Source organism: Carettochelys insculpta, chromosome 1 (assembly GCF_033958435.1).
Source record: "Carettochelys insculpta isolate YL-2023 chromosome 1, ASM3395843v1, whole genome shotgun sequence".
Classification (NCBI taxonomy): Eukaryota; Metazoa; Chordata; order Testudines; family Carettochelyidae; genus Carettochelys; species Carettochelys insculpta.
In genome coordinates this window covers 314618669-314646574 of record NC_134137.1, presented here as the reverse complement: position 1 = coordinate 314646574, position 27906 = coordinate 314618669, and the positions used below count along the sequence as shown (strand labels likewise).

General features: G+C 42.1%; 1 protein-coding gene across 6 annotated transcripts in view; it reads left to right on the top strand.

Annotated features, from left to right (window-relative positions):
* MSRB3 (methionine sulfoxide reductase B3) overlaps window positions 1–27906 on the top strand; it is a 118931-nt gene that overhangs the window by 44810 nt on the left and 46215 nt on the right. For all 6 annotated transcript variants that reach the window (XM_075013503.1, XM_075013548.1, XM_075013531.1 and 3 more), the window contains 3 exons: window positions 781–889; window positions 2609–2686; window positions 19726–19754. In XM_075013503.1, coding sequence (XP_074869604.1) covers window positions 781–889; window positions 2609–2686; window positions 19726–19754 — 216 coding nt within the window. The remainder of the gene's footprint in view (window positions 1–780; window positions 890–2608; window positions 2687–19725; window positions 19755–27906) is intronic.

The window sequence follows — 27906 nt, the reverse complement described above, 5'->3', positions numbered from 1 at the left end:
CTCTCCTCTGGTACCCTTGGGACCTGACTGGTGCCGACCAAAGTTGCCAGACCCCAGGAGGACAGTATTGTCTAGCAGCATTACTAACACTTCCACGACATATTGGGCTCTTAGAAGACAGTTGCGGTTAACTACAGCTAAATAACAGCACAAAACACTGAGAGCCAGGACTGGTGGCTTGAAACAAACCTTATGGGACCACAGGAAACTTGGCCACACCCATAATAAGTGATCGTCCAGGTACCTAAAATCATGCCAGACTACTTATATTGCTGGAATAGAGTTCTGGATTAGAGAGGTTCAATCTGTATAATGATTTATAATATTTATAACTTCTTTAAAAGGCTGTGAAATCATTGGATGCTGAATTGTGGCTAAACATCATATGCCCATTACCTTATATCTGCTATATAGATGTCTTGCAAAGAGCATTGAGTTTGAATTTTATTTTTGCAGACCTTAATTTCTTTAAGTGGTAGGAAAAAGGTTACCTTCTGGTGAATGGCTGTGTAAAGATGTAGGATGGCGCACAGAAGGCTTTGGCTGTAGCACATTATCACTACTCCAGCAGAGTCACCTGGCTTTTGAGCAACATTCTTTTTAAACTTGGATTTGAAGAAATAATCAGCTGCTGTTCAGCTAAGCCATTCTAGTGCATTAGGGACTTGTCTGGCGATTGACAAGCCAATGCAGAAGCTATGCTATGGCCAGCAGCCAAAACAATTATTCAAGATTTAAGTTAAAAAAGACTCCTTCTTTCATACCCTCTCCCTTTTGCAGGGTCATGTAGGGATAAAAAGAACTGCAAGGTGGTCTTTTCCCAGCAGGACCTGAGGAAGCGGTTGACGCCCTTGCAGTACCATGTCACTCAGGAGAAAGGGACTGAAAGGTAAGGCAGGCGAAAGGAAGCACATTCCTGAAGAAATAGGCTACTTCCCTTCTGTCCTTCTCTCTGCTACTGTTTCCCCATCAGCCACTTTCAAGAATTCTGCACTTGTTTGCTAACCCCTGCAAATCAACGCCGCTGAAAAGACAGGAATCTGCAGCATGGTGGTCAAGGCAATTGTGCATGTGTGTATTAAAAGAACACTAAGCGTCTTATAAAGTCACAGAGCTTATGCTCAGGGTCTGTTTTCAGTTTACTACAAAACGTGTGGAAGTAATAGCGGTTTAGATACATTTTTTGGAAGACATCACCGTGAGCAGAAACTGGCTCTGTGCCAGCAGGCTGAGATTTTGAAGGTGGCCATTGTAAGTATAGACATTTTGGCTGCAAAAAGAAGGTAGCATAATTTAGTTCCTTTCCACCCCACTCCAATTTCTTTTTGAAGCACATGTGGGGAAGGTATTTATTGGCTCATTTGTGGTAGGAATGTCAAAAATTTTCAATAACTGCCCTCACATGGCTTTAGTCCCTGGAAGCTAGCCCTAAATCCTGGATGGAAAAAAAAAATCTCCCTTCCAAACTGTTTTTAGTGAATAGTCTCTCTCAGCTGATTCCAGCGTGAAGGCAACCTGCCAAGGTCTAACCATTTTGTTGTCTAATTTATACCATGGAGCTTGGCACAAAGCCCTAGCTTACCTCTGATCCAAATGTATTAATGATGTAACTGCTTGCTTTCATTCATGACCTGAGAAGTCTTTTTACCACACATGGGGTCCTAGTTAATAGACAACACTCTTCCTAACAGAGTATACTGTTGGTTGAATTTAATGAATGGGAATCACAGCACTCTCCTTCTCTTCTTTCAGCCCTTTACCCCCCACAGCTAAGCTGGCCATGGGACCTCAACTCCACTCATGAGGACTTCTTCCACCCCAGTCACTCACTGTTGTATATATGACTAGCAAAAATGATTTAATGCACACAAACAATTGGAGAGTAGGCCATTCTTAAAAATCTTGTTTATAAAAAAAAATTGGACCTCATAAAAAGGGTGAAAGGATAATAAAAACAAGCTGTGGAGCACATAGGCTTTTTGTTGGTATAGCACAGCTGATTTGTATTAGATGAATGACCTCCTTGCCCTGAAGTTTGTTCACATAGAAAAAATATTCCCTTAAACCTGTAATATTCCTTTTAAACTAAAAATATAAGGCTCACACGGCTTGAAATGATGGACCTTTTGTTTCATTTTCTGTCAAGATACTACTGGTGCTCTTAACACATGGGCAGCCTATCCTAGGCTAAACAAACCAACAGTGTCATTTACCCAGTACACTTAGGGTTTTATTTGTTGTTGAGCATTTGAAATCCATGTTAAAAGATTGTTTGAAGATTAAAGCTAGACAAATACAAAAGAGTAAATAGAATTTTAAACAATCTTTGTTTAAAAATTAAATCCGTTTGGAACCATCCTAAAATCAGTAAACAGTAATTGTTTTTTGTGCTCTGATCTTTGGCATATATGACATTTTGCTTCTTCCTTCATGGTATGTAACTGTCAAGGCAAATTGATGAGATTATGCAGTTTGATAAAGGATAATAATTACCTCTTGAGGTAAGTTATATACACTATAGAAAGTATATTCTAAGGTTCAACCAAATATAGTATTTAAAAACACGCTTCCCTTACTGATTTTTAAAATGGTGTTGTTGTTTCCCCAGTGCCTTTGAGGGAGAATACACACATCATAAAGCTCATGGGATATACAAATGTGTTGTTTGTGGAACTCCTTTATTCAAGTGAGTATATAAAATATAATTTCGAGACTCTTTCTGTGCTAGATATTATGTGCCACAGTAATCTTACTCGTGTGCCAGCTTTGCAGTAGTTTTTGTAAGAAAATGTTAAGAATTTACTGTCATTCAAACCAAAAGGTGGCATAAAAATTTACATAGCATAAACACAGTAAACTTGAGTTGGATAGCATAAGTAACTTGGTTGGAGACTGAGTTTTGTAATACAGAGCGATGGACTGAGCTGTTGAAGTAATATTAAAGTTCTTTATTTCAGTACATGTGTGTAAACCAGTGGTCCCCATTCTGCAGACTCAGGTAGGCCCAATGAAAGCAGTTTATCCACTCTCCAGTAGGGTGTTTGGGCCATTGAGAACATAAAAACAGCTATACTGGGTCAGAACAATGGTCCCTCTTCCAAGAGTAGTCAATGCCAGAAGCTTCACAGGAGTGAATAGAACAGGGCAAGCATCAAGTGATCCAGTCCCAGCCCCAAGCATCAGAAGTTGAGGAGCACATTAGAGTATGGAGTAGCATTCCTGACCACCTTGACTAATAGCCATTGATAGATCTATCCTTCGTGAATTTAGCTAATTTCTGTTTTTTAACCCAGTTGTTCTACATTTGGTCTTCACAAGAGCCTCTGGCAACAAGTTCCATAGGTTTACTGTCTTGTGTGAAGTACTTCCTCATGTTGTTTTCAGCCTGCTGCCTGTGAATTTCATGGGTAATTCCCTGGTTCTTGTGTTTATGTAAAGGGGTTAGTTAAGCTTCTGTAGCTGCCCACAGGCAGACTTGAATCTGGGACCTCAGGAGCTTAGTTCCAGGGCCTCTACAGCTTGAGCTGAAGGCCAGCTGGCTCTCAATTTAGGCTGTAGAGAACATTTCTTCTTTCTCTGTGAAGTGGTCTAGGTGTCGCTACGTGGGAGAGTTGACCACACCTAGGGTTACATACTCGCCTACCTGAGGAAGGTATCCTACGTTTCAGAGACCCAGCTGAAATTCCAGACAGGTCCCCACTTGTAACTGCCTATCAGTCAGGCTCAAACCTGGGACCTCTAGAGCATAGTGCAGGCACTGCTACAGCCTGAACTAAAGGCCAGCTGCTTCTCAGCTTAGGCTGTAGAGGACACGTATTCTCTCTCTCTGTGAAGTGGGTCACCCTTCCTTATTTACATTCTCCACACCAGTCATGATTTCATAAACTTCTGTCCTCTTAATTGTCTCCTTCCTAAACTGAACATTTCAGTCTCTTTATTCTCTCCTCATATGGAAGCAGCTCTATTCCGCTAATCATTTCTGTTGCCCTTTTCTATACATTTCTCTCCGTTACTCTAATTAAGGCTGTCAATTAATTCGTGTTAAAGCTTGTGATTAAGGCAGGGCAGAATTAGTGTTTTTAAAAAATGTGTTAGTTGCAGGCTTTAATACTACCCGTAATTGACAACTTGGACAGCTGGTGGCACTCCCACAGCACTTGCAGCCAGGGCTGCTGGTTCCCTGCCTGGGCTGGGCTACCACAGCTGTGGGAATGCCATTGGGGGTCCTTGCCAGCTGCGGGGCTGCCCCTGGCCGGGGTCCCACAGCTGTGAGGCTGCCAGCAGGACTCTGTGCCCCAGCCATAGGGCTGCCTCCGGCCCAGGTCCTGTGGCTGTAGGTCTGCCCCGGCCCAGGTCCCATGGCTCCGGGGCTGCTGGTGGGGCTCCATGCCCCATCTGGCTTCCAGCTGCTGGGCTGCCCAAGTCGGCAGCCCCGAAGCCATAGGATGCACCCAGTGGCAGCCCCAGCACTCTGCAGTCTGGGACCGCATGGGGCTGCTGGGGGATACCAGCACTCTGGCCTCAGTCCCCTGTGAGGGGCTGCGTGTGTGTGTCTTTCTCTGTGAGTGTATATTGATACACACTGAGTGTATGTGTACCTGCATTGTTACACACTGTGCGTGTATTCTATGTGTTTGTGCTGCTGTACACTGTGCATTTGTGTCTGTGTTTTGTGTTGCTACGCACTGTGTTTTGTGTGTGTTTGTGTTGCAGATTGTATTCTTATTGTTTAACAATACGATTAATTTTTAATCATGCGATTTAATCAAGATTAATTTTTAATTGCTTGACAGCCCTAATTCTAATATATCTTTTTGAGATGGGACAATACAAATGATATGCAGTATTCCACATGACACTATCTTATCTGTCATAGCTATCCCTCGTATAATGGTGCTGAGATTCTGTTATCTTTTTTTGGCTGCTGCCAGACACGAGCAGATGCTTTTAGAAAACCATCCACAATGATTCTTGACATCTCTTTCAGGAGTGGTAACAGCTAATTTTTTCTCTCCATAGTTTTGTGGGTATAGCTAGGATTATGTTTTCCAACGTGCATCACTTTGCATTTGTGAACATGGAATTTCATCTGTCATTTTGTTTCCCTGTCCCCCCCCAGTTTTGAGAGACCCCTTTGTAACCCCTCACAGGCTGCTTTACACTTACATACCTTGAGTAATTTGTAGCCTATGCAAACATTTTTACCTGCTACTCCTTTTTCTAGATATTTTATGAGTATTTTGAATGGAACTAGTCCCAGTACAGATCCTTGGGCGAACCTGCTCTTCACATATCTTCATTGTGAAAAAAGACCATTTATTCTTACCCTTTGTTTCCTGTCTTTTGGGTGCTGATTCATATCTCCTGATTACTATTTTGCTTATAAACCTTTAGTGAGGGACCTTGTCAAAGGTTTTCAGAAAGTCCAAGTACACCAGGGACTGTGGATCACCCTTGTCCGTATGCTTGATTTTGTTAAAAAAGCTATCAGACTGGTGAGGTGTGATTTCCCTTTGCAAGCCCATTTTGTCTCTTCCCTGACCTATTGTGTTCTTCTTTGTATCTAATAATTCTGTTCTTTGCTACAGTTTCAAGTAGTTTGCCTGGTACTGAAGTGAGGCTTACCTGTGTATAATTGACCGGATTGCCTCTAGGATAATTTTTTTTAAAAATCAACATTATGTTGGCTATCCTCCAGTCATCTGGTGCAGAGACTGTTTTAAGTGATAGCTTATATGGAGATACACATCTCAGAGCTGGAAGAGACCTCAGGAAGTCATCGAGTCCAGTCCCCTGCCCTCTTGGCAGGACCAAGCACCATCCGTCCCCCGCCCCCTTTTTTTGTTTTGAATAAAATCTATTTGCCCCAGATCCCTAAATGGCCCCCTCAAGGACTGAGCTCACAACCCTGAGTTTAGCAGGCGAATGCTCAAACCACTGAGTTATACCACAGTTAGGTCTAAAATTTAATTTTTGAGTTCTTTCAGGACTCTTGAGTGAATACCATCTGGCCCTTGTGACTTATTACTGTTAATTTGTGGATGTGTTCTAAACTACCTCTGTTGACACCTCAATCTAGGACAGTCCCTCAGATCTACCGCCTAAAACATTGACTTGAGAGTGGGAATCTCACTTATCTTCTGCAGTGATGACAGATGGAAAGAATTCATCTAGCTCCTCTGCAATGGCCTTATATCTTCCTTTGAATGTTCCAGTTAGCGCCTTAATCATCCAGGCCGTGTCTACACTGGCACAAACTTTTGAAATGGCCATTTCAAAGATTACTAATGAGGCACTGAAATGCATAGTCAGCACCTCATTAGCATGCCGCCGGCCGCGGCTCTTCGAAATTGCCATGTTTCGTTCCCACGTGGCTCAGCCAGACAATTCCTCAGCTGATAGGAGTAAGGGGATTTCGAAGCTGGTGAGGTCCTTCCGAAAAGGACCTCTGTGTAGATCAATTTCTGTCCATAGAGACCCTGTGGTACAGTTTGATTCATTTGGGTTTTTTTTTTTTTTTATACTATATTTAACCCTATTGTTTTTTTTTCATCTGCATTGCCACTCCTTCACCATTATGACCCATCCTGTCATTCCTACATATTTTATATCTTGACATTATTGTGTCTGATTAATTGTCGTCATATCAACTAGTTTCTGTGATGCCGGTTGTATCAATTAGTCTAATTATAGCAGGCAACCAAGTTCACACCTCCTAGTGTTTAGACTTTTAGCATTTAGTGTACAAGTACACTTGTATTTTTGCAAATGCAGGCAGGGCTGCACACTCCTCCTCCTTCCCCTCCCTGACCAAACATACCTCTTCCTTTTCTTCAGTGCCACCCAATTGATCCGACAGTATACATAGAATACTGGGTAGTATTATAGCATTAAGTATGCAAGTGCATATAAAATGTGTTACTATTTAGTAGAGACTGTCTTTATATGATGTAATTGAATAAGGCTCTCTTTGTTTCTCTCCAGTTCCTTTCTGTACTTGATCAATTTCTATCCAATCCTTTTTTCTAATCTGTAGTATCCCCTTTAAATAATTTTTCCCCAGAGGGCTGCCTGTGTCCAAATCATGTGCTCCTCAGTATTCTTTGGCTTACAAACTCCTGTATTACCTTTTAATTTCACGTGCCATCAGTCTGATTCAGTTTGGATTTAAGTGGACCCCATCCATCCTGCAAAGGCTCCTCCTTTCCCTGAAGGTTACTCATGTAGTTGAGAGAGAGAGGGAGACAAAATATTTGGTTTTCTTGTTCAAGGGAAAATTACATTGACTCACTGAATTTTCATGTTTGTTATTCCGTATGAAAAGCTGTGTTAGACACTTAGGCCAAGATTCTTCAAAAGTAGGCTACTAACTTAAAGCTTTTAAATGTACTAGGGGAAAATATCCTGCAAAAATTGGGACCCAGAAGCATAACTGATTAATAGTGTCAGTTATTCTTTTTCCTGAAATGTTTTCCCTTTTCCTTAGGCTCTTTCCTTTTTTGACTATAATTTCTTCACTCAAAGTATTTCTCCTGCCCTGTTTTGTCTCAAGTCTAACCTGGTCTCTCTCTTAAATAGTAATATCTGTTTTTAGATTTTCCCTCTGTAGAGCATATGCAAGACAGCAGGTCAGGACAGTGCTCTTATTTCTGATTAGGTTGGGCAAAGGACAGCAATAGGACAACATATACATGAGACATCCCTAAAACCTGTTTAAAAGTGTTGGGGGTGGTTGTGTCAAGGAGGAAGCAAGAGCTGAAAATAGGAAGAATGGCATTTGAAAGTGTTCCAAGATGAGTAGTAAGCAAAAAAATTTGAAACACCTGTTCACACTCCATGTTCTGACCACCCCCATGAGTATCTGTATTCGGGATCTGTAGGTTGGAACAAGTTCCACTTTGTCTTACTTCAGGTTGGAAGTGTTGTCTAAGTCAGGTCTCATGGTATGGCCTTGGTATTTTTAGTTTAAGTAAAGATAATAAGTTGAATTTGGTTTCTGTAGCCATATGTATATTTTGTTATACTATTTGCAAGGGGTGAGCAAAGTTTTACCTTGGTTCCCACCTTTCCTCCCTGCAGTTAGCAGGGCCATCCCCCCATGACCTGTGTAATGTAATCTAAACTGATGGAAATTTCAGTTATGTTCATATGACCAAAAAAACCATCTTTTTGGCACGTGTAAGAAAATAAGTTTGTAGAATGTAAAAACTTTATAAATCGGTATGTAAATGTGAATACACGTACGTAAAACAGTAACATATTTCAACATTTTTAATGAGATAGATAAGCCTGAGACTCAGCAACTGATCATGCTGCACCTTTGGCTTATGCAATTTCATGTCCCCTTGAAGGGGGCCCACCTCCCACTTTGTGCACCCCTTCTTCATACTATGACACAAGCCCTGACTTCTCTCTTCACCACATATAGTGACACACAGCATTTCTGCTAATTAGATCATAGTGTCCATTGAATGATTACAAGCTGCATTGCCAGGGGAAGTGGTTCCGTGTTCTGTGCGAGCCATATTCTGCCTTAGTGTTTTGCATTTCATCCTTAGGGTGACCATGTGTTCCTGAAAATGGGAATGACCCTGTTTTCAAGGCCCATTTCCAGAGTTACTGTTGGTTTTATCCCACTTTCATTGTGAACCTCATCCAACCTCTAAAACCTGTTAAATATGCTTCAGGGACAGCCACTTACCCAGGCTGGTCATGTGAAAGAAAAAACTCTACATGATGACGCTGTGCCCTTCCTTCCACTGTTACAACATTTCTATCCAAGTCCTCAAGCAGTCCTCCCACAAACAGAGTCAGATCAACTGGGTGGCACTGAAGAAAAGGAAGAGGCAATGTTTGGCCAAGCAGGGGAAGGAGGAGTGGGCACCCCAGCCTGCATTTGCAAAAACCCTGCAGTGCCTATCTCTGTGGCCTCCACCAAAATGACATTTGATGTACTTGCCATGAGCAATAGTCAAGCTTTTCAGACTGATCCTCAGCTATTGTAAATCATTGTACTGCTGGTGACATCAATGGAGCTATGCTTATTTATATTAGCTGGCATTGCAGTGCTTGTATACCATACAGTGAGTGTGAAGGGTAGATTTTAAAATATTTATTTATAACATTTGAAGTGATGTTAAAAGCTCACACACACACACACACACACACACACACACACACACACACACACACACACACACACACACACACACAGAGGATTATTCTTGTCTATTGTCAATATCAATTTGCACTTGAAAGGTGTTCAGGTAAGTAATGGGCACGTTTAAAACCTGTGTAGGTATCAGTGTCGTCATGCTGAGGAGCACAAAAGCAAATATTTAAAGCACTATAGGTAAGTTATAATAAGCATTAATTTCACCAGCAAAATAGCAAGGAATTGTGATTTCCTCGACTAGCGGAGATACGTTGAATAAATTAAAAATGATAACTAGGAAGAGATACAGTGAGATTGTTTCAGCTCAAAAAATTGAAATTAAGTAGCATGGGTAGCAAAAGCATATAGCTAGGAAAATACAAAGCTATGCTGTTCAGTAAATATCCCCACAATATAGCTTTTTAGGAGAGAACTACTAGTGAAAAGAAGAAACTCCTATAATGCTAACAGAAAAATTTAGGCAAATGTTTTTTTTTTTTCCAGATTTTCATATGAAACCTGTATGTTTCATTTGGCTCCTGCTGGGTGCCCATTAATTTTTTATTTGCATCATTGTAATCTGTTAATATATATGTTTGACCTACAGACCCATTTGTTTTGCCAGGAAGGAGACTAACGCTTCAGTGCTACTATTAATAAACTTCAACTTTTAATATGTCCGATTTCCTTTATTTCATTACTATGTGACACACAAGGTCAGGGAAGCCATGCATTTCATATGCCAGGTGAAAGGCCTGGTTTGTTTTTATTTTTGTTTTTTCGCTACATGCTTAAAATAAAAATCTGCCTTTATCAGGAGAAGTGAGAAGAAGAAACAATTAAAACTCAAGATTTCTTTTCATTTAAACTGGTGATATAAGCATGGCTTGGTGGAGAATGTGCTTTAATTTTTTCCACAGTCAGAAGGTGGCTCAAAAGTAATAAACATCATTCCCTTAAATCCAGTTTTTCCTTGCCTGAACTTCATAACAGACTCTCTCATATTGCAATATAGCAAAGAAAAGGATGTATAAGACAAGCAATGAACAAGTCTCAGGAACTCACTTTTGTAAACCTGTGCTTCTAATTTGTTCTGCCCCACCTTGGTTTACTGTAATCTTTTGCTCTGCCATCTTTATTGAGATTGCAGGATCTTTGGGATCTGTAACTTGATGACAATTTACAGAAAATCAGAACACCTGTATGATAAAATGATTCTAGAAATGATGAATGACACATTTAATCCATTGTTTGTTTTCTAAAGACTGAGAATTTCAAGTGTTTGACTCTTAGCTTGATTTTTTTTTCAAGGAATTTCCTTTTTATCATGCAAAAATGTCCTTTTCTCAGCAAACATGGCTGTAGGAGTTTAGAATCAGCTGTGCCTGTCTTCAAAGGTGTGATGGGGTTCAGGGGTCCCCATGTACTGCACCCTGGCTGCAGGCAGGAGTGACTCTCACTCAGCAGGTAGAATAGGAAGTTTATTAGGTGACAGAGGCCCGGTTTCTTACAGAAGAGTCAGTGCAGCAGTCAGAGACAGCCATTCCAACCCGTCCTGGGGAGAGGAGCCCGAGGGGTGCCCCTCTGGGATGTAGCTTCCCACCGCCCGGCTGGCTGGCTGCCTTCCAGCTCCCTCTCCCCTCTAGCTTCTAACTGCCACCTCAGATTCAAACCAGCTCGGCTCCTCCCTCCTCTTTGTTCAGGGCAGAGGTGTTACCTGCCAGCCTAGGTTATAGCCCCAGGCTCATCCTTAGCCGCTGGGAGCTGCTCTGCTTTTCTCACACACATCCAACCTCAGTCTCACACATGCACTCCCCACATTCCATCACAAAAGGCACCCAACTAGAATTTGCACTCTGATGTCATCTCCACAAAAGAAATGACAAATAGTTTCATATAATTATAATGATTTTTTAGCAAACATCAGCAGTGTGCTTGTTACAAAAATGTATGAGAACAGGCAGCCTGTGCAAGAGAGACTTAATGCAGACAAGATGCCGTGAGAAGCCCATGGAATAGACAAGGTTTTTTTTTTCTCTTGATAGTATTGTTGTCTACGCTTCCAGTTCTGAAGTGCAAGAATAGTCTCCATGTCTTAATAAATTAGCTGCTACTCCACTGCTAGTTTTGCTGGCTTATGGAAGGACTTCTCGTTGGTAGGGGTTTTAGCTCTCTCAGGTACTGAAAGAAACAGTGATTTATTTTAGGGCTATCAAACACTCAAAAATTAATCACAGTTAATTGAGCAATTGATTGCACTGTTAAACAATAATGGAATACTATTTAAATATTTTGGATTTTTTAAACATTTTCATATAAAGTGATTTCCATCACAAAACATAAGACAAAGTGCAGAGGGATCACTTTATATTTTTTATTGCAAATACTTGCACTGTAAAAATCCCCAAGAACGTATTTTTCATTTCACCTAAGATAAGTACTATAGTGAAATCTCTTTATCATGGAAGTTCAACCTACAAAAGGATTATATACAAAACCACTTTCAAAAATAAAACTGTGTAAAACTTTATATCCTACAAAGCCACTCAGTCCTACTTCTTGTTCTGCCAATCACTCAGACAAACAAGTTTAGTTATAATTTGCAGGAAATAATGCTGCCTGCTTTTCATTTACAACATCACCTGAAAGTGAGAACAGGTGCCTGCATTAGATTAACCAGTAAGAGTTATGCATAACCAGCATGACTTTTACTGGTTAGCCTGCTTTAAGCATTAACCAGGCACGCAGGCTGGCTGGCCACAGTGATTGCAGCTGTGCTGGCCAGCCAGAGTAGTCTCAGTGTCCCCAGCCAATTCATGTTCATTTTCATTATCTGAGTCAGATGCCACTAACAGAAGCTCAATTTTCTCTTTTTCTTTTTTTATGTTTTGTGATTTGGGTTCTATAATTTCTGCATCACAGTGTTGCTCTTTTTGAAAGCATGCTCCACACTTGTCCCTTTCAGATTTTTGGATGGCACTTCAAATTCTTAAATCTTAGGTCAAGTGCTGTAGGTATTTTTAGAAATCTCACAATGTACCTTTTTTGTGTTTTGTTATTTCCACTGTGAAAGTGTTCTTAAAATGAACATATGCTGGGTTATCACCAGAGGCTGCTATCACATGAAAGGTATGTCAGAAAGTGGGTAAAACAGGACAGGAGAAGTTCCTTCCATCTAATTTGCTTTCTACCCCCTCCAACCCAAACTACAAATTTACTCAATGCATTATTTTTTCATGAACATCATCAGCATGGGAGCATGTCTTTTGGAATAGTGGATGAAGCATAGAATTATAGGACTGGAGGAGACCCCAGGAGGTCATCTAGTCCTGTCTATTGCACTTGTGGTGGGACTAAGCATTACCTAGGCCAGGGGTGGGGATTGCTTTTTGGGTGGGGGCCACTGATGCACAAAAAAATCAGTCAGGGGCCACATAAAAGTGAGAAGAAGAAAAAAAAAACTCTCTCACTGACAGACATCTCACTCCTCTCATGCTCCAGCACCATAGGCAGGGGGATGGAGAACGGGGGATGAGTGCAGGGCTTCACCCAGGTCAGATTAACTCTTCTGACAGCTATGGGGATGGGTATCAGAAATGGGGATTCAGGTTCAGTGTGTGGGAGAGGGCTGCTGGAGAGCAGGTGTGGGATCTGGAGGGTCAGAAGTCGGCTGGGGGTGAGGGTTTGGACTCTGGGTGCAGAAGCAGGGTGCATATTTGACATCCACAGTCTGGGGCAAAGTTCAATCACACAACCTTATGAAAAATAAAGTGATAGAACAAAGTTGGCCCACATTTATCATGTATGTTTTCAACTCCAACAGATTCTTGATGACCCACATCTCCATTTTGAGTGGCATGAAATTGCTAATATTTCCTCTTCCAAAGCTATGCCTGGTATCATTGGGGAAAGCAACAATATTTCCTGGTATCCATATAAAATATGTATCTGAGGAAAAAGTACTGACAGACTGAAAGGGGCCAATGCTTTCTTCCTCCCTCTCGTAACCACAGATTGAACCTCTCTTGTCCAGCATCTTTGTTACCTGACTGATGCTGAATGAGAGAATTTGCTTGACCATGGATGGTCAATATTGTCTAGCACATTACCAACACTTCCACTGCTTGCTGGGCCCTTAGAAGACCTTTAGAGGTAAATTAGAGCTAAATAACAGCACAGAATGCTGAGAGCAAGGACTCACGGCTGTAAACAAACTTTATGGGAATATGGGAAATGTGGCCACACCCATGATAAGTGGTGGTCAGCTAAGTAAAATCATGCTGGATTATGGAGTTTGCCAGATGAGAGAGTTCCGGATTGGAGAGGTCCAACCTATATTACAAGGAAAAGAATAGTGATAAAGTTATGAACTAATGCGGATGTAGCAGATGCTAGTTGGGAAGCCAGTGAGATTTATAGAGTCTGTTCCCTGTGTTCATTTAAGTCCTAGCAAACAAACCTCTCACTCAGCTGTGAAAAAGGCTAAAGAATCGGATAGACTCAGACAGGGAAGGACAGTAGAAAAAAAAGAATGATGGTGCTAATGGTGAGTTGCTGAAGTGGAATTCTCTATGGAACAACCTTGAGTGAATTCTCGCCTCCCCATCCCCTCCCCCCACTAAAAAATCCCTGCTGCACTGACAAATGGCAAACCAAATACTCATATGCCAGATAGTCACAGCTGCATTTGCGCCACTGCTGGTCCATCTGCAATGTATGCCACAGACCAACCCATTGGTACAATTCAGTTATACACAGGAAAAATATATGAGACTGTCAACAGCAGAGAAACATTTTGGCTGTGTCTACACTAGCACCATTCTTTGAAGGGGGCATGGTAATCAACCTGAGTGGAGATTACTAATGAAGTGCTACAATGAATATTCAGCACCTCATTCGGCTAATTCTCCTTGTGGCAACTTCGAAGTTGCAAACTTTGAAGTGCCAGCATGCGTGTAGCCGTGGGCACTTCAAAGTACCTGCGCAATTTCAAAGTACCCTTACTCCCCAGAATTCATCGCAGCACTTCATTCGTATTCTCTCCTCAGGCTGATTGCCATGGCCCCTTTGAAGAAAGAGGCTAGAGTAGACAGCCTTTGAGAAAGATGAGGTGGTGGGTGAGGTGATATCTTTTACTGGATCAGCTCCTCTTGGTGAGAGGCTGGGTTTTGAGCTCCAGAGAGCTCTTCTTCAGAATCATTTTTGATGTTCATTGCTCAATTTTTCTCTCTGCCTTTGGTGGGAGAGAGGCTTCCTGGGTAAAATGTCACGCTTAAAACATCTAGGTGTCCTGGAACCACAGGTTCAAATTCTCTCAAGGTTGATTTGCCTTTCATCTTTCCCAACATACACTTTCTTGTGTTTGACCTTCAAAAGAGATGCTTTCTCCACTCCATGTGGATATTTATAGAACTTGTGGCAATAGTAAGGTTAGTGTGAAAGTCTTTAGCTAAAATTTCCCAGTGTTCCGATTTCATTGTTTTGTGTGTGTGTTGGTAGTTTTGTTTGCTTGCCCTGCATTCCCACATCATGGTATACGGTTATGGATTTGTAAAGCATTTTGTGATGAAAGGCACATTATAGATGTACAATACAACCTGCTGTTCCATGTGTTTCTGAATATGGCTGTTATTTTCAGAGCCCTACCAGAGAGCAAAGGAGAAAGAAATATACAGGAAGGGTAAAATATGAAGAAGGAGAATCACAAGAGCATAATTAAGTGATAAACTCATCAAACTCAGAGGAAGTACAAATGAACAAAAATAATGGAAACTATATTAAAAGTAGTTACAAAGTCAGATCATGATTCCATGTTGGATATCTTGATGTGCAGGAGACTGGTGCAAATAATAAATCCACAAAGAAGTCCTTTGGCTACTTAATATAATTTAGAAATTTTAATGCAATAGGAAATATTTTTATTTTTAATAAGGCATGCTGTCCTGGGAGATTACTCCCAGGAATTTATTTGATACTATGTTTGATATTGGTGTTTCCTTACTCACAGTTTTAATGACCATATGAACTTAGTTTCTGATATGTTACCTTACTATATTATAAAGGGAGAAATATGATGACCGAAGCATAGGATCAAATCCTGAAGTCATTGGAAGCTTTGCTATTGCCATCAAATATCATTTGACCCCTAAATGCTAGCCATACTTCATTCAACCACTTGAAACAAAAACTACTTAATCTTCCTCCTTGATATTTGAACCGTTCAGACCCTGGAGGATAGCTTTTTTAGTCTTTTGTCCAAGTCATTGCTTAGTTTTAGTGTCAGAGACGCTTCACTATCGGTGACCATTTTCCCTTTTCCAGTTCTTCAGTACCATCTCTGTAACACTGTCTCCCTAATTTTTGCCTAGTACTCCAAGTTTTGTTCTCTTTAGACCTCTCTGCAGTGATATAATTTTCTCTTATTAAATGATTTCTATAGCAACATCTCAGAGCTCTGTTTGCTTTCTTAGCTACTGCCAGACATTAAGTTCTATTCATTTCTTACTCCAGATCAGCTTTCTGGTTTGCTGTCCTGTAATTTATGACTGTTTAGAGCTTTAGTACTCATTACATTGCTCAGTGACCCCTAGCAACCTCCTCCCTCAACTACTTTCTGGCTTGGTTGTTGTTGCGGGAACTCTCACGGTATGTTACATTTCACATGACAAGGTGAATGGCAGGTCTGCAGCCCAATCAAAAAGGCTAGTCTGTTTCTAGCATGAAACACCACATATAGGGTGACCATATTTCCCTATCCCGAATATGGGTCAGGAAGATACAGGGGGTGGGGACAGCCCCTGGCTGCAGCTCCCAAGGTCTGCTGCCCCGGTGGACCTCACTAGCTGTCCCATGCCTCAGGGACCTGGGAAGGAAGCAGCAGCTGCACCAGTGTTCCAACCCTGCTGCAGGGCAGTGGTTGGGGCTGTGAACCAAGGCTAAGGTCCCAGGATGCCCTGACCTGCTGAGGAACAAACCCCCCAGCGTGAGGGGCCAGGGACTGACCCAGGAATTATCAGCGGCTGCTTCCTAGGCCAGGTTAGGGCATGAGCTCCTGAACACCGCCCCCCTCCCTGCAGGACCTAGGGGTGCTAAGGGCTTGAGGCAGGCTCGATCCTGCCCAGGGTTACAGGCTGGTTCAGTAGCGCTCAGCCCTGCCCATGCCGATCCGCCCAGAGCCAGGCTGCCCCAGCCACTCCACTGCCCCCTCCGTCCATGCAGCCTGAGCCTCACATGCGTGGATACCGGGTGGGTGGGCAGCGGGCTGCCGCTCCAGCTGGCCGGAGTGCAGCAGGGAGGACAGCAGGGCTGTGGACAGCTGCCCCCTGGTGGCCGGGAGAAGCCGAAAGACCCTAGCCAGTCGCTGTGTGCTCCAGGGGGTGGATCCTGCAGGGTGCCTGGGTGGGGCAGGAGTGCTTCCCTGTTCCTGGGAAGCTCACAGCAGTGTCACCCTGCCTGGGAGAAGCAGTCCTGTGATGAGGCAGGCGGGTGGGGAGGTGAGCGCTGGTAACTATGCAGTCCTGCCACAGCCTGGATGCCCCTGAGCCCAGCTCCCAGGCACCTGTGGGCCCCATATCCCACTCCAGCCTGTGGGCTTTGGGGTCTGGGAGCCACCCACCGGCCTCCAGGAGCCTGGCAGCTCAGTGGGACACTCTGCCTAGGGCAGGGCCAGGGACTGCCCGGGCATGGGGTGGGCCTCCAGCATTGTACGCCGAGGGCCACCCTGGGACCCCCGGACAGTGTGTGGCCCTTGCTCTGAGTCTGGCTGGGTGCTGGTCTCCTCAAGCCCCGAGCAGCTTGTGGGGCTGCCGGGCAGTGCAGAGCTGCAGACAGTGGCCGGAGCGCTCTGTACCTGCAGGCCAGTGCTGTGTAGTCCTGGGACCCTCTGCTTTCTCTGCCAGAGCTGCGGGGCAGGACTCTTGGCTTCCCCATGCCTCAGGGAGCTGGCAGCCACATCCCCATGCCCCAAAATACTTCTCCCTCTGCAGGGCCCCCTGCTGGCTCCCTCTGGTGTGGCTGGAGAGCTTGTGAGTACTGCTCTCTGGCCAGCAGCTGTGCCTGTGTGCCAACAGGGGGTCAAATACGGGGCCATTAGCCCCTTTGTTCAAATAAGTCTAGATGCCTTTGTGGCACCTGAAATACAGGGCTGTCCCACCAAAAACGGGATGGATGGCCACCCTGTCCACATTTCAAGATGCCACTGGAGTGGCTGTGCTGTATAATTTCATGCAGTAAAAGCTGTTTTACAAGAGGAAAAAGTGAAGCAGCCCAATCAATGTGAGTACAAAACACAAGTGAAATAGCGTGTTTATTGCCACAGAATTAACAGCAGAGTGGAGCTAAGGAGAAACGAGATCTCTATCACATCTCGCTACTGTTAATGGGAGTGAAAAGTGATTATTGTTGATAGCAAGGGTTTTGGAACTAAGGTTTCTCTTCCTACAAAATTCTCCCAAAGTAAACAGGAGGGAAAACAGAGAAATTGAAAGATGCTGTCCCATTATGGGCTTTTGGAACCCTGGCCCTCTTTACAGAGAGAAGTTGTCCTGTGACCTCTATTTGGAAAATATGCCCTGTAGGGGCACATAAGCCGTGTCAGCCACAGAAAGCCTTGCTGTTATCTTGGTTCCATCCTCTGTTAATTGAATTGAGGCTCAGGAAATCCAGGCATTTGAAATGTTCAGGTAACATGGTGATGAGCATGACTGACTGAACTGCACAGGTAGATACAATGAAATTTGGTGAACAGAATACACTGCTGCTCTGTGTTTGGCACAGCTCTGCATTTTTTCTTTTGGTGAAAACTCAATGGGAATAACCACTGTAAGTCATGTGCAGAAATATTTGCGATATCAGGCCCTTATACTCCAATATGAAGAAGAAACTAAAATAGAGTGGTAATTGCAGCTCTTCCCATCATGTTAATTTTGAATGTGTGTGTGTGTGTGTGTGTGTGAATATAGACATAAATGTGTTTTGTTTTCATGTATCTGTTAGCTCTTGGTAAAAATGAATTAGAATGTGCTTCTGCTGTAAGTTTCTTAAAATATCATTGTATTTTCTGTTTTACTGCCATCCTTTGACCAAACTCAGCTTTTCATTTAAACTGTGCAAGTGGGGGGGTTGGGGAGTGGGGGGAACCTGGAAGGGAAAAGGAATGTAGGTGTATTTCTAGCTTCCTTTTTCAGTGTGCAGCTCATTCCCTCCTTTTCTCTCATGTTTCTTCTCTTTGTCCATTGATAGTCATTGTGTAAATTTCTCCTGTTTTCTTGAATGTAGATGATAGACATTACTTTGCTCTTAAAGATACTTACCTTATGATTATCTTGGTATTATTTTTAGATGTGTCAAAGCCTATATATATAACTAAAGATTATCCATCCATCCATCCATCTAATCTCTTTCAAAGAAATATCTGTATTTTATTTCTGTACTTCAGTTGTTTTTCATAAAACAAGGTTGTAACTTCCCAAGCTACCCCAACAGCCTGTCACAGGTTAAAAGACCCAAACGTTTAATGTCTCTCTTGGTTAAATGCATTTCCCCCCCAAAATCTTTTTGCTGGTTAATTTCCTCTCACAGGACTCCCGCTGGTCAGTTCTTGTATCTTGCTGCTGCAGCTGTGAATATATATGCTACTGATTGTGCCATACCTATCTGACTGGGGCATGCCTGCTAATTGGTTTGAGAGCTAGATACAGACAATGCTCTTATAGCAGCTTGTGCAGATAGGCCTAGTGGTAGGGTTAATTCTGCTTCACAGCACTTCAGCAGCATCTTGAGGATAATTACCCAACTTAAGTTTTCCCACAGCTGAACTGAGAGTTTCAAAGGCTTCTGAATTTACCACTATTATTAACCTATATCTGAAACATACTGTTCCCACCAGGGCTAAACTTTTTCTCCTCCTTATTAAATGTACAGGTTACTAGGTTCATTTGCTATGGGCTAAACACTTAAAAGATAATGTGCCTTGTTAGAGAGTGAAAAGCCGTGGTACACAACAAAGAGGATAATTGTGCATCTAGCACACGTCATTGTCTTTGCTAAGAAATCAAAATCAGTTCAGCTTGTGTTTAAAGAGAGCAGAACTATTTTTTCTATTTGCAGAGTGAGCAAATTAAAGACATGTACAAAACCCTCCTAAGATGTTGTCCAACTAAATGCTGATCATTGTATATAAGACATATGATATTAATGAAAGAGTATCTGGTTCAAGAATAGATTAGAAACATTCATGAATATATGGAATCCTGTTAATGACTTTTTGAATGAAAATGAATGAGAACAATGTGTATTTCATAATGGCAAGTATATATAATTTAAGCCTGCTTTTATATTGTGTGGATTTTTTCTTTTAAAATTTCTCTTCCTTTTTCTGTACATTGTGCAAATTCAATAAAAAGTATTAAGCACAAAAGCACCATTTGGAATTAAGACCAATTTGCATGTGTGAATCATTAAAACACAGAGGTATGCCTACTTTGAAAATACAGTAGTTTTTTTCATCCAGTCAACTAGTTTCCACGATTAAAAGCAGTTCTTATAATGTAAGTTCTTGTTTCTCTTTGCAGGTCAGAAACAAAGTTTGACTCCAATTCAGGTATGTTTAGACTTACAGTGTGATGCTGAACAAATTGTATTGATATCACTCTTATCTGATTCATTTATCAGTTTAGCTTCAGTGTTCACCGGAGTGAGACAGGCCAATCTTTAAAAGGATCTCTGTTTTCTCACCACCTAAGGAGAGCATTGTGATAGCTGATGGCTTTGCTTTCATTCTCTTCATTGGTTCATAATTTCTTTTACTTTCGACTTTTATCTTGAGACGGTCACCTGGAAGCCATTGTTTTGCAGTAGGTTTTAACTGATCTGTCTTTTTAAAAAATTCACAGTAAAGAGTAAAGGAAGTGGAGGAGTGGTGAAACTTGGGAATTATCATTATCCTAAAGAATATTTTTCTTCCTTATGAACAAAGACATTTCATGGGAATTTGAATTCTGTGCAGCCTATATATCGAGAAGCAGCTGATTTGTCATTACATTTTCATGACAAATGCGTGTACACAATGCATGCCAAACCAGTCTGTGAAATTCTCTCTAGGAGGTTTACCAAAAGGCAATATCTCTCAACTTATCTTTTTAAAGAATTTTAATGTGTTACAGGGGAAGAAACCAAAGGTCAGCATAACAGATTGATGTGTTTCTAACAAGACAAAGCATGCAGGGTAGCAAAGAGAACTGTTTTCTCCAAATGGGGATGGTGAAAGCAGTCTGCCACTTCTGAAGCTACCTATACCTGGGTGTTTGATGTTATAAAAGAGTATTCCCTTAAACTGTAAAAATGATTTTTTTTATGCCTAGAGCAGCTGAAGTGTCTATTACTTGAACCAATCACTTGAACATACTTAGTTAAAAAGGAAAATATTGTTTTAAATAGAACACAAATGTTAATAGAAGTTGAGCGTAATCTTGTAATTGTTAATATTATGCCATGAATTTAGTTAAAATTAAGGGTTTGGAATTGTTGTTATTCTGCAAATTTTACCATGTTAGTGACCTAAAAGTCTCAGAACTGACATATTTCCTTTGCTTCCTTTTATACCAGTAATCTCCATTTGAATTTTGAGGTACCTTTACTATTTTCCCTTTCCTTTTTACACTGGACTATATCTTTGTAGCTGCCAGTATAGAACATGAAACCTAAAGAGTGAAGCATGCACACGATCCAGTTCATGATTTGTATATAGATCACTCATACTGTGGTTTTAATTGTTATGTTTGCTTCCTAGTTATAGATCTTGCTCAAGTGAGGTAAATGCTCATTTTGGCGCCCCTGGCTTGTGAATATGGAAATAGGCGGCTAGGGTAGTTTTAAGGGTTTTCTGATGGATTTTTTTAAATTAAACTTCTCAAAAGAAGACACGGAATAGAACTCCCAAGTGGTGTTCTTCCTTGTTGCCTAATTAGAATGAAATGTTGGATAAAATAATTCCGTTTTACAGTGAATATATTTAAGTTATGAACATGGACTCTGGTATTTTGTATGGTTTTGTTCTTTGTCTCCTGATTGCCAGTATTTACCATGCTTTTTCTATAGGGTGACTAGATTGGAAACAGAAAGAAGGATATTATTATATTGCCTGAAACAATGCTATCTCCAGTGAAACTTCTATAAAGAACTCTTTGGAAGTTTAAGAGTAACTTTATCATTGTGAAAAGGATAGTACTGTTGTTGTAGAAAGTGCTTGATCCTAAGATCATTTTGGCTGTGAAGAAGGACATCTTGAGAGTCTGATTTATGTAAGGTTTTAGATTTCATTCTTTTCCGTAGATGGCATGTGAGAACCTGTAAAACTCCTTGGAGGGTCCGCAGGGGTATTAATCAATGGACAGTAGAAAGAGCACTGAAGTGACCTTTGGAAATCTGGAAACATGAGTATTAGGAAGTTGAGTTAAAGATCTCCAGGTATCACTGAAAACCACCTTCCTTTGCTTTTCTCTCCAGATGTCTGTCCTGACTGAATCTGACTGAGATCAGGTGCTGTCTGGCCTATATATCACCAGTCTCTAAAGTGCTGAATCCAAGATACATGCATGCCACTGCACTTTGCTACCACTGAGTGAATGGAAAAGCATAGGTAGTCCATGGATGCGTTAGCGGTGAAGGTGGAAACTAAGGATTATTTTTAGGAATGAGTCAGTCAACCTGTACTTTTAGACCTAGTTCCTTGATCTCCATACACAATGCTTTCACTGCCCTTGAGAAGCAGGTAGAGGCATACAGAGCTTAGAGCGACACTGAGGCCACTTTGTAGTCATGCCAGAGAACCTCTTTGAGTGTTGTCATTCATCATACTTGGTGACCAAGTCATCCCTTAACCTTCTGTCTGTTAGACTACGGGAACCCACGCTATTTAATTTATTGCTATAAGGGAAGTTTTCTAATAATTTAATAAGTCTTGTGGCTCCTCTTTGAACTCTCTCCTTTGCCCACGTGAATTTTGTATGAGGTCTTTCTGCACACCTCCATTTCGAAACAGAAAGATGTACACCGAGCATGTCAAACATGTGGCACGCTGGCCACATGCGGCCCCATGGAATTGGCCTTGGGGCTGGGAGCCAGCTGGGTCACAGAGCGCTGCCAGCAGCTCTAGCCCCAGGGACCCAGCCAGGGCCGGGGGAACCCCAGCAGCCCCAGGGCTGGGAACCCACCAGGGTGCAGAATACCTTGAATTTATATTTAATTAAAATATTATATATGAGCAAATAATTTTGCACATCAAATGTTATGAACTATTAATAAAATTATAAACCAATTCATATTATCACGTTCTCAAACAAAGAAGACCCGAAAAATATTATAAAATATACCTAAAACATAATCTATGATAAATGATTATGACTTTTTCTGATAGAAGTACATTTTCTTTGGTGACCCTGAAAGCTTTCAGTTTTCATTTGTGCAGCCCTCAGTAGGCTTTGAGTTTGGCATGCCAGATGTGCATCTAAGACTTTATTATTTCCAAACAACTTTATGTGTAGGCAATGTTATCATGGTAAAATAAGGCCTTGGTCCTTTTCAATTTTGAAAATGGGTTAAATTTTTATTCCAGAATAAGAATGTCCATGCATGGAGTTATCCTGGAATAGCTACTGTAGTTTCAATTCATACCTCTCTGAATTTGAATTAACTTTCAAGGGTAGACAGGCCCTTAGTGGTCACTCTCTGTATGTATTTGGTGGGATGGGAAGAATGGAGACAATTCTTGAAGCACAAAAATCTACTCTAGACTAGAAGAAGAAGGGGAGCATTTCCTACTGTTCTTTTCCTAGGAACATGTGTGAAAGTATTGAAAAAAAAAATGTGTTACTATTTTTTCTAAACACTGAAATATTATACAGATACTGTCAAAGAAAGATTAATTAGAATTAGAACATTTAACATAAGTATGGTGTAATATTCCTGTGTGGATGATCAGTGATTATCATGTAAATACCTATAACATCTGTATGGAACACCAGTTTTATCCTCTTGACTAAAAATTTTGCCTGAGAAACTTTTTGTGTGTTAATTTTATATCTTTATCAAAGGTAAAAGTTTGCCTCAAAGAACATTAAATTAGCTTCAGGCTGTAAAAGTTCTTATATGATATAATGACTTGGCTTACTTTTATATTATGGTATTATGGATTCAAATAATTTAGAAAAACTATATATATTAAAGCAAAAAATCTATTGTAAGACATACGTACTATATTCTTAGCAATATGGTATTTGTCCTACTGTTCTCTCCAAATTTACCATTGGTCAGGATAATCCACTGAAGTCAAAGCTGAGAATGTGTCCTTAATATTTTGTAGGGTATAATTTAAATGATACATTATATTACTTATTTATTTTACTTATTAATGAGTTTTTAAAGGTTCCTTTGTGCTAGTTGCTTGACTGAAAATTAATATGGCATTTTGGAGTAAAATTCAACAGGTTCGTATTCTCTTTATTGTTATACAGCAATAGCATGCTGCAGCCAGTAAATTAGATCTGATTAAGGCTGGGTAGACTTGTAGCAATATGCTTCATGCAGAAGGATTAAACTAATGGAAATGTCACTATGAATGATAAAATAACAATGCTTAGTATTTATATAAAATTTGTAATCTGTAGATCTCAAAGCACATGGCTCCATATTGTTATTCCCTTTTTACTAGTGGGGAGCCAAAGCCACAGCAAGGTAGAATAAACTGCCAGTGTTCCACAGTATGAGAATCACCGAAACAGAATAAATTGCAAGCCTCCATACTCCCCGTTTGTGGCCTTATCCACTGAAATCTGCTGCATTTTTGCAAACAATGTAGCTGACAATGAGCCACATCATTGTGACAGCAAATCTTCTCTGCTCAAGAGAAAACCATAACTTTATGTTGGCATTAATGTACATCTTTAGAGGTGGTCTAGAAATAGACTGTGCGGAGAATTGATTATTTTTGTGGTAGCACTTCGAGTCCCTGATCATGGCCAGAGACTCATTGCATTAGGTGCAGCATAAACACAAAAGTAGTGTCTCTCCACAAAAGCTTATAAATGACCTAATGCTCTGCACTTCAAGAAACACCACAATAGCACTGGGGGTGATCAGTCCCTAACTACTACTTTTTGGCTGTGGCGGTCTTACGCATTTGGTGGTTCTTTGTGGCTGAGCACAGCAGAGCAGGAAGTAAACACCACTCTTCCGGATGAGAACTGAGAGGTGACTGGGAGGGAGGCTGCCTGAACTGAATAAAGGCTTCAGAAGTGTGTTCATGTGTTTGAAGAAGGGGCCAATCCTTTCTTCACTGTGGCCAGCAGGCATCATTGCTTTAAAGTGAGTCTGTTGCATGTGAACTGGATTGTGAATGTGTAGCAGCCATGTGATTAATGGGGAAGAAAGGCATGCCTGCTGGTAGCTGGGGAGAGTATTAATGCTCTGTGTGGAAGGGGTTGTAAAATATAAGACTTAGGGACATGCAGGGATTTTTTTCTGGTGAAACTCACTGGAATGGAATTTCGGCACCTTTTTTCCTGGTGCTGCCATTTTGGAAGCCAGCTGGGTGGCTGCGAGTCACATATGCCTCTTCAAGAGCTGTTTCTGGCTCCCACTGCTGCTGCTCCCTCCTCTAGCTGCCTTCCACACTGAATGCTAAGGACTTGATTTAATTGCTTTAATGGCTCACTGACCACACTTTGTGGGGAGTAATAAAGCACTCCAAAAGAACCTTGTTATCATGGCGTCATTGCAGAGAAATTCTCTTTAGCTACCACTCAGTTGTTCCTCTGTATGTTTGTCTGTCTTCTTCCACCTGGGGCTTGCCTCCTCTGTATTTTCTCGTGGAACTGCAACTCAGAGTTCAGGCCTCACGTTAGCAAGGCTTTTGCCTAATTTAATTACAAAACAGGCAGAAGTGCTGGTGCAAAAGTCAGTGAACTCTTTCACCTCTTGTTCATGTAACCTTTCTGGCAGGTGTCAACCGCAGCAGCAAGAGCTGGGTTCTGATGTTAAAACCAACAAACAGCACTAGCTGGAGCCCAGAAACCTGAAAAAAATGAAAAATGAAGAAGCTTCTCTGGACAATTGCTTTAATGGGCAATGCATTCCTATTTACAAGCATGGCGCATGTATATAAATCAAGGATTTAAAGGGACACAGCATTAATTTGGGAATATACAACTACAGAATATAAAAACACTACTAATAAAGTAAGACACCCGCCTTGTGATGTCTCGGACAGTAGTCCTTTAACAGAGTAGCTACATCCCCAGTGTCTAGGAGTGCACTTACAGCAGCCTGCCCCCAGCTCTTAGGGGGAATGCTGCCTGTTCTAGCCTTGACTCTCCAATACTTAGCACAGTTATAGTTATTTCAGCTTTACTGGAGGTCTTTAATGGAGGTCACTCAGGTCTGTTGCTACTTCCTGCAGCCATAGGCAGGGATTACATGGGCCTGTGGTACCCAGGCATCAGGAATATTCCTAGGGTCTGGCTCCACCAAAGTTTGGGGCTGGATCTCTCCCTGGCCCCACCTGCCACTCCATGTGCTCCCCTTGCATACCTCACAGCCTTGCCTCCTACCAGGAGAGATTTAACATGGCCTAGGTGCCTTGCCAAAGGCAGCAAGTGGAGATGGAGCAGCTTCCTGGTCTAGAGAGGAGTGTGTGTCTGTGTGTCTTTGCTTGCTTTGCTGCCCCTGGTGCCCCTGCAGCCTCTGGGAAGCTGTGGGTGTGGTCCCTGAATGCACCAGCTCATGGAGACCCTCCAGTCCACCTACCTTGGTTCCCCAGATAAGCACCCCTCTTCCTCGCCCTCAGCCCTACTCCCAAACTCCCCCTGCAACCCCATCCTCACACGCCTTCCAGACCCCAAACTTCCCCCCAGAACCTGCACTCCTCACCCTCTCCTGCAGCCTACATTCCCGCCCAGGGCCTGCACCTGCACTCATTTTTGGAGAGTGTACCTCAAACTCCCTCCCACACTCATTCCCTCCCAGAGCCTGACCCCTCTTTCTTTCTCCACCCAAACTTCTTCCCAGAGCCTGCACCCCCACCTTAACTCAATCCCCTGCACCTCCCACATATAAATGCTCTCCTGTCCCCCCAGCCCCTGAGCTACCTGAGGTTCTGTGAAGGAGTCTGGAGGGGGTGGGAGGGAGCACCACCAAAATTTCTGCCAACTCAATGCCCCTGTCTGCAACTTAAGCGAAAGAGCCACCTTCGTGCTGCCTCTTGCTTCAAACCCATCTCTGTGTCTGCTGATTCTTACTGTGGAGTCACTTTGGGACCTCTTCAGGCTGGGGCACTGCAGGTAGGACCATAAGGCAGAGTACCCGCCACAATGTAGCAGCACCTTCCTCCTCCTCCTCCTCCTCCTCCTGAGTATTAAGTTTATGCAAAGGAGCTATTTCTCTGGGCATTCTCTCCCCGTTCATGAGGAGGTGGTAGCAGAGAGCTCTCTTCCTTTGGTGCCTCTGTCCATCTGGCATTCTGAGTAAACAGCTTCAGAAGCACCTTTTGTCCACATTTCTCCTCTGGTCACCAAATTCTGAATTTATGTTGGGGAACTGCAGCAGGTTTGGACCACAGGCCTTACCTTTTGGGATGGAGCTTCGAAAGAAAATTCTGCAGAATTTAGAAGATGCAGTGTGCCACTGCTCAGGGATACTGTGTGTAAGCTGCAAATGATAGTGATGGTAACAGTAGGGAGGAATGGGTGGGGGGAAAAAGGAAGAAGCTGGTATATAATTTCATTTGCATCCCAATGGTGTAATGTCAAGTAAACATTTTCCTCATGCAGACCTGAGGCTGGGTAGAGAGAAGAAGGTGGAAACCTTTCAGAGAAAAATACAAGTGCTTTGTTTCTGAAATAGACCCTCGCAGTAGCAGAATACGCGAATGCACTCAAGGTTACACAATGCTTTTTGTTCTGCTGCATTTGCTGTTGAAAGCTATTCTGACATGGTAGGATATTTTTTCCTCAAAAATGGAAATGCTTCTCCAGAGCCAGCAGAACATCTCCAAAGACAATCTCTCTCCTGCCTCCTTCCTTGATTTTGTATCTCCGTAGACACAAAATATACATCTTTGTTTACTTGTCGCTCGTTGGACAGATATTTTGAAAAACAATCCAGTTAAAGCCTGCAACAAACCAACTACAGTCACCACCAAGCCACATTCCCCAGCAAAAGCATGTCCAAAGCAAAAAGTACGCACCAGTTCAGGGGCTCTGGACCTGTTGGTGTGGTGGGGTTGCTGAAAGCCATGGAACCAAACTGTGAACTCCAGATATAATGGGAACCATGTCAAGTTGGGGGTACTGGAGCACACTGCCCCCACACACATGGAGTTCCAGCACCTGTCTTCACTGGACTCTCCGTTCCCCAAGAGCCTAAAATCCAAATACCGACCAAACAATCGAACACTTTATCAATACCTACACATTGCAGGACTGTTTAATAGATTTAGACTTAAAGACAGGAATGAGATCCTCTGGAGGTCATCGAAAACTCAATATTTACAATATGCTGAGGAATACTCACAAACTGGAACAAAACATTTGGACCCGTCTCATTCGCAAAGGAATGAAGAGCTAAATATTGCCCTGACTTGCGATAGCTAAATTGATAATCAGTCTGCTCTCATTTCTGTTTGCTTCAGAGGAACAGAAAAGTCAGTCAGGTAGTTTAACTTACATCTCTTTTATCTGAACTTAGGTAGCTCCCTAGTC